A 7500-nucleotide genomic window follows, 5' to 3' on the forward strand; every position below is an offset into this window, starting at 1 on the left:
GTGGGTGAGATAGGAGTGTGTGTGTGTGTATGGGTGGGTGAGATAGAGTGTGTGTGTGTGTGTGTGGGTGAGATAGAGAGTGTGTGTGGGTGATGGCTTTCTCAGGGCAGGGAGCTCTGTCCCACTGAGAGAGTGAAAGCAGCGATGCAGCACAGAGCAGCATGGCATCAGCAGGCCTGTGTGTGTGTGTGTGTGTGTGTGTGTGAGATGCAGCACAGAGCAGCATGGCATCAGCAGGCCTGTGTGTGTGTGTGTGTGTGTGTGTGAGATGCAGCACAGAGCAGCATGGCATCAGCAGGCCTGTGTGTGTGTGTGTGTGTGTGAGATGCAGCACAGAGCATCCCGTGTGTGCTGCCCATCCCCACTCACATCTCTGCAGCGCGTCATAAACAGACAGCTTAACAAACACACACTCACTCACACTCACACACACACACATGCGCACCCACACGCGCACATTTACAAGTGAAAACACACTCACTTGCCCGCACATATTCAGTACGCACGCACACACGCACACACTCCGGGGTTCGAACTGGCAACCCTCCGGTTACAGGTCCGAAGTGCTAACAAGTAGGCCACGACCAGTAGCCGCGTAATGAAGGCGTTATGAAGAGTGAGCTTTGTTATGAAACGGCAGGTCAGCCCCTGTGGCGTGGGACTGGGGGGCCTCGAGCCGGACCGCATCCGCTGTTGTCACCCGGGGGACATGTGGGCAATGCGCTGGTGTTTGGAGCGTCACGTCACACGTCACAACCCCACGAGTTGTTTGTTTCTGTTTCCTGTTTTGGTTTTGAATTTAACAAAAAACAAAAAACAAAAGTACCTTTTGCCCACTACAGTACCTGCCCTATAACTCGCTGTGTGTCAGTTCACTGACCATCATGCTGGTTACGTAATTGTTCCTTTTTTGTTGTTGTAATTTTGCAGATGTGGTTTGTCAGTGTGCATCAAGCTTGTGTGGCGTTGCCTGTGGCATAACCAAGCCTCTGTGCTCTCCTGTGTTACAGTGCGCTACCTACTGAAGAACAACGTCAGCCCAGACCTGTGCAACGAAGATGGCCTCACTGCTCTGCACCAGGTAAGGCATCCAGTCACAGCACAAGCCAGACATCTGCACCTGCAAGTGTGTGTGTGTGTGTGTGTGTGTGTGTGTGTGTGTGTGTGTGTGTGAGAACAAGAGAAAGAAAACAAAAAGAAACTGGGCTCTGTGGCCCTGTGCAATATCACTTTGTTTTTTTTTTTTTTAATGTGTCGTTTTTGAGTGAACGGATCGCAAGTGGACAGTAGACTCACATCACAGTTTAAACCTGTGTCTTGTCCTACTGTACATCTCCACACACATCACAGTTTAAACCTGTGTCTTGTCCTACATCTCCGAAGTGTCCAGCTCGGTCCATGTTATCATGTTTAAGGGTTCAGGAATGTTCCTGTTGCCGTCCCTTAAGCAGTTTGAGTTCATTACCTGAGGTGACCCAGTTTCCTGGACACAGCGATCCGAATCATTAGGCAACTGACCAAGTGAACGCGAAGAGTAACAGTAACAGCTAAGGTGATTAATGCCCCCAGGGTCCAGCTAAGGTGATTAATGCCCCCAGGGTCTGCCTGTAAAAGCAAACAAGTAAAAGGCCATCATTTTTGTCACACCCTTTTGACTAGAGCCGTTAGCGTTAGCGTTATCGTTATCGTCTTTTAAGAAACGCTCAGTGGCCTGACACACTAGCACAATGCCACAATCTGTAAGTAGCCTAGCTGCAGGTTAAAACATTTCAAACCAATTTTACAAATTAAAGCCTAGTCTACCCTACCCAAGTTTATTTATTACCTGGTTTGGTCCAACAAATATTCAGACTTATTCTAATAGTCTACTATGAAGTGTCCATTAGGCCTATGAAATCTTCAGAAATGTCTGATAACTTCAGGCACAAAGAAAGAAAGAAAACTCATGTAGATTACTGAGGGAGGGAGGAGGGAGGGGCCAGGCTGAAGCATGTTGCCAAACAAGTGGGCCCAAGCCAAAAGAAGAAATAATAAGTATTTTTTTTTTGTAAAAATTAGTCATTTTGTAGTTTGTTTTCTTTATAAATCTCTGGTTTTAGGCAACTTCACACTCCATGGCGGATGCACATTGGACAACAAATGTCACTCAGCCTGTTTTGCTATGAAATGGCCATTTCCCTTCTCGCTTCTCACCTTTTCTTCACCACCCCGTTTTCGTACCTGATCTTTGGTGCGTGAAATGATCGCTACCAGCACAATAACACACACACACACACACACACACACACACACTGGCATTATGTGTCCATTATGGTCGTCCAGTCCATTACGGTCATCCAGTCGTCATGGCACACTGGCCTGGCACGGCTCGACTGTGAGGCAGTGATGGGTGCCGGTCGGTCAGCGACAGACAGGGTGAAGTGCGGGTCGAAAAAGCGAGCCAGGAAAAAAGATTGACCTTCAGCCCTCAGCCTCGCGCCGCCAGATGGGCTAATCCAGTGTGCTCTCCCTCCCTCGGCAGTGAGTGGCAGGCTTACGCACACAGATTTAGAGCCGTTTGGTGGCTCAGTGGACAGCAGAGAGCTCCACCACTACTGCAGTCATCTCCCCACACCTCTATGTCTGCCTCTGAGGAGCTATGTCTGTGCTTCAGGCCTTCAGACTGCAATTGCTCCTGAGATGGCTGAGAGATAAGATGAGGTCTTATGGGGGTGGTCGTCATAGGCAACCTTCTTTTTTGGTCATGGATTTGAGGACAGGGGAGTTTTTTTGGTTATTTGTGGCGTTATATAATCTGAGATTGTGTGATTTGTTTGTTCGCTGGCCGATGATGGTGTCCCTGCGGTTTAATGACATCCACACTGGTAGGCGCTGAACTGATGGTGGAGGATGAGTGTTTGTGTGTGTGTGTGTGGTCTAGTGTAGCCAGGCTGATGCTCCTGTTGCCAGGAGAGAACGGACAGTTAAGTCACACTAGGCTGCAATATTGCCACCCTCCTGGCAAAATTCAGTTTCTTTTTGTTTTCTTTCTCTTGCGCACACACACACACACACACACACACACTCTCTCTCTCTCTCTCTCTCTCTCTCTCTCACAGACACACACACACACACGCGCATACACACACACCTACCATTTGGCTCACGTCCTCCAGGCTGTGAATTGCCAGAGTTTGGTGTGAAATGGAAAAATAATATTGAATCAGAGCTGGAGTTAAGGACGCCTTTGGGAACCGCTCACACTTAAATGCATTTCCCAATCTGTATTATGGAGGCGCGGCCAGGCGCGGCGAGGAGGCCCCAGGGCGGTGGAGGCTGGCTGGTGGAGGCCCTGGGGTGGTGGAGGCTGGCTGGTGGAGGCTGGCTGGTGGAGGCCCTGGGCTGGTGGAGGCTTGCTGGTGGAGGCCCTGGGGTGGTGGAGGCTTGCTGGTGGAGGCCCTGGGGTGGTCACTGAGGCTTGGCAGAGGGGGCCGTCAGACTGCCACACGCCCCAAGACAGGGGGACATTAATCTTGGTCGCTCACTTGGCATCGCCAATCATTGTCTCGCTCACTCTGTGCAGCTTAATATTTCTGTGTGTGTGTGTGTGTGTGTGTGTGGGTGTCTATGCGGGGTGTGTGTGTGTGGGTGTCTATGCGGGGTGTGTGTGTGTGTGTGTATGCGGGGTGTGTGTGGGTGTTTTGTGTGTGTGTGTGTGTGGGGTGTGTGTGTATGTCGGGGGGTGTGTGTGTGTGTATGCGGGGTGTGTGTGTGTGTCTGTATGCGGGGTGTGTGTGTGTGTCTGTATGCGGGGTGTGGGTTTAATGTCTCCTGAAAGGCCTGTCATTGTGGGCTGACTGGCATGTGAGGCTGAGCAGCTTGTCAGGGGATAAATTGAGGTGGCGGCAGGTTTTCATGTGTCCATTTACCGTGTTTTGCCCATGTCTGTCAGACAAAATGGACAGGGGCATCTTCGGACTGTCTGCCTCTCGGCCCGTCGATCGGTCTGTCTGTCTTTATGGGTTGGTCAGTTTTTCCATGAATAGTGGTGGTTGAAAATGAATCTGCCTACTCATCTGTGGGTGAAACTCCAAAACTGAAGTGAGGTATTACTATGAGACAAATCAACACTGTCAACAATGCAGCAAATGCTTTTAGCATGCACACAATGATCGTTAGTGGAATGACACAAGTGAGTTTGAGTAATAACAGAAGAGATTAGAATGATTTTCAATCCATCATATTTTAGCTAACTATTATATGAATATATGACCTGTGTATGGTCTATGTGTTTAAGTAGTGTGTACTTGATCATCACCACACACCCATGAGTCACATTATTTATACTATTAGTCTCACATATTCATGTACATATTTATTTATTTAAGTGCATATGTTGTACAAGATGGACCTGAACCTCTGATTTTGGTTTAGTGTTATCATGTACATTGAGAAGCAATGCACACAGGCTGTCACTGGATTAGGGAATCTGGATTAGCAGAAGGATTATTCATAATTTACCTAAATGCCCTGCAATAAGGACACCTAATATGATTTAGTGCCTAAAGCAACATGATATAACAGGTTTGCTTTTGCAGGCAGCCACTTTTGAAGGCATCACCTTCAGATTCATTTTGATGGCAAATGGCATAATGGTCGTGCTGTGTAAGGACACATAACGACACCTGTCAATCGCACTAAACGTCCAGGCTATGTTCAGTGGTCCTAGATGGAACACCCTGTGAAAATGTAAGAAAAAAAACCCAGCATGACATCAGTATATTGACAAAAGATGACAGCTGGCTTTCTAGCAAGCTTTTCTCAGTGCCATCTAGGGTGCTGGTGATGTTTGCAAGGTTTGTGCGTACTTTAGGTTGCGTACTTTAGGTTGCGTACTTTAGGTTGTTTTTAGACCAAAAAACACAATGCTGCTTCTACAAGGAACTCCATAACCAAGTATGAACACACACATAGACATAGACTACGGATGTTTTATTCATGACTGAATGTATGCTCAGGAATGTGCTATCCCAGTGGCAGTCCATATTTACTCTGGTCTGACGCACACGGAGGCAGAGTGTTGCTCAGAGCTCATTACCAGGGCTGGTGCTGGTTAGTATTCCGGAGGGATTCCTCCCCTCAGGCTGGGGGCAATTAGCCCCTGACACACTGAGTTTATCTGCAGCATTATTAATGTGTCTGGCATGCAGCTCCACTGCTGGCTACTTTTACCACTCTGTTATCAAAGCCTGCGCTCTCACATAGGCATAGATCAGCAGAGTGGACACTGCGTGTGTTCTTATGGGGAGCAGGGAGCAGTCTGGGATGTTAAATTAGTTTTACATAGTTGTTATTTTATAAGGCAATAGTCTTTTTGCATAGTGTGTGTGTGTGTGTGTGTGTGTGTGTGTGCACACACGAAAACACACACACACACACACACACACACAATTCAGGTCACACAGTCATGTGTGAATGCACGTCCTCCTGTAGGAGCCGCAAAGAGCACTGAGCGAACAAAGTCCAAGTTTATTTCATAGCCACTGCACAGTCCACCGCACGCCCTGGAGACCGCTAAGCAGAGCCCAGCAGAGCCCTGTCCTACCAAGCCACAGCTCCACAGCTCCACAGCCCTCCTGGGGCATCACAGCTCCACAGCGCCTAGATTCTCTCTGGCAGAACCGCAGGCCTGGCCTGGGATTGTTCTGGGTTACTGCCACAATCTCTCCAGTGAATCAGCACTTCCACCCCCTTTACTCACATGTACACAGCTACACACACACACACACTCATTCATACATACATACACACAACCCTTGAATTTCCTTGAATTTCCCCTGGGGACCAATAAAGTATCTATCTATCTATCTACAATGTAGGAAACCACTGTTCACAATCGTCCAGACAACTTCCCTAAAGTGAACATAAAAGCAGAAGTAATACACTTTGTTTTCATCTCTCACTCGCTATTTTTACGAGCTCTCCCACCAGCCTCTTTGTCTACTCGTTCATCATCCCTCTCTCTCTCTCTCTCTCTCTCTCTCCCTCTCTCTCTCTCTCTCTCTCTCTCTCTCCTCCCTCTCTCTCTCCTCTCTCTCTCTCTCTCTCTCCCTCCCTCTCTCTCTCTCTCTCTCTCTCTCCATTCTTTCCTCCTCCGCGTCCAGTTCTCCCCTTCCCCTGCGAGCCGCTGCCGGGCGTGCGTAGCGCTGAAACACTGCTCGCGTTGTTAACTGCCCTCCGCGGGACGTGGCCGCCCGCTCCACCAAGCGCCCGCACTGCCCAGCGGCCCGACAGGGTGGGGGGTTATGAAAGACGAGCATTATGGCCTCCTCTATGTCATTGTCTCTCCATGGTGGAGGGGGGGTGGAGGAGAGAGCAAGGAAACGAGGGAATGAGGGGGGAGGAGAGACGGCAAGTAAACGAGGGAATGAGGGGGGGGTGGAGGAGAGAGCAAGGAAACGAGGGAATGGGGGGGGAGAGACGGCAAGTAAACGAGGGAATGAGGGGGGGTGGAGGAGAGACAGCAAGTGAATGAGGGGGGGGGGAGGAGAGACCGCAAGTAAACGAGGGAATGAGGGGGGGTGGAGGAGAGACAGCAAGTAAACGAGGGAATGAGGGGGGGGTGGAGGAGAGAGCAAGGAAACGAGGGAATGGGGGGGGGGAGAGACGGCAAGTAAACGAGGGAATGAGGGGGGGTGGAGGAGAGACAGCAAGTAAACGAGGGAATGAGAGGGGGGGTGGAGGAGAGCAAGGAAACGAGGGAATGAGGGGGGGGTGGAGGAAGAAGAGATTAGAGAATAAAGAGGAACACAGGATGTGGGTGTTTTGAGTTCTGGTGTGTGTGTGTGTGGAACTGACGAATGGAAAGAGAGTGTGAGTGTGTGTGTGGGGGGGGGGTGTCTTGATTTAGAGAGACTAGCAGAGGCATATGAAACCTGGGCGAGCATTTTTTTAAAAATGTGTCATAAATTGAGGCCTGTTATGGGTCAGCCAGGCACACAAGCGAAGCCTTTCCATTATGCATCTGTAATTACCTCTCAGATTAGTTTACTAGCACGGCTTTAAAGGCATGTTTGAAACCCAGGACACCGCAATAATCATTTGCACTCAGCAGTCATTAACCTTTGTTGTAAACCCTCTCAGCTTTTAATGTGATTCTGTGCTGCTTTCTCTTGAACTGTGAGTTCCTGTTATCCACACAGAGTTCTGACTTTTTTTTTCTGTTTTTCTGAAGCATTTACATATCCTGTTCTCTGAATGCGTCTGGTTCTGACCTGAAACTGTTATTTGATTACACATCCTGCTCTCTCACACACATCTGATTCATGCAGCTTTCTCTATGTCACTTTCAAATTGCCCTTACTCACCTAGTGAATGCTCAGACTGTGCTTCTGTGTGTGAGTGTGTGAGAGAGAGAGAGAGCTTGTGTATTTTAATGTGCTGTTTGTGTGTGTGTGTGTGTGAGAGAGAGAGAGAGAGCGAGCATGTGCTTGTGTATTTTAAAGTGCTGTGTGTGTTGAG

General features: G+C 48.9%; 1 protein-coding gene across 1 annotated transcript in view; it reads left to right on the forward strand.

The window, feature by feature from the left end:
- Positions 1 to 7500, forward strand: part of ppp1r16b (protein phosphatase 1, regulatory subunit 16B) — a 60770-nt gene that overhangs the window by 43825 nt on the left and 9445 nt on the right. The window contains exon 3 of the mRNA XM_048255948.1: positions 1011 to 1081. Coding sequence (XP_048111905.1) covers positions 1011 to 1081 — 71 coding nt within the window. The remainder of the gene's footprint in view (positions 1 to 1010; positions 1082 to 7500) is intronic.

This window comes from Alosa alosa, chromosome 10, assembly GCF_017589495.1.
Source record: "Alosa alosa isolate M-15738 ecotype Scorff River chromosome 10, AALO_Geno_1.1, whole genome shotgun sequence".
NCBI lineage: Eukaryota > Metazoa > Chordata > Actinopteri > Clupeiformes > Clupeidae > Alosa > Alosa alosa.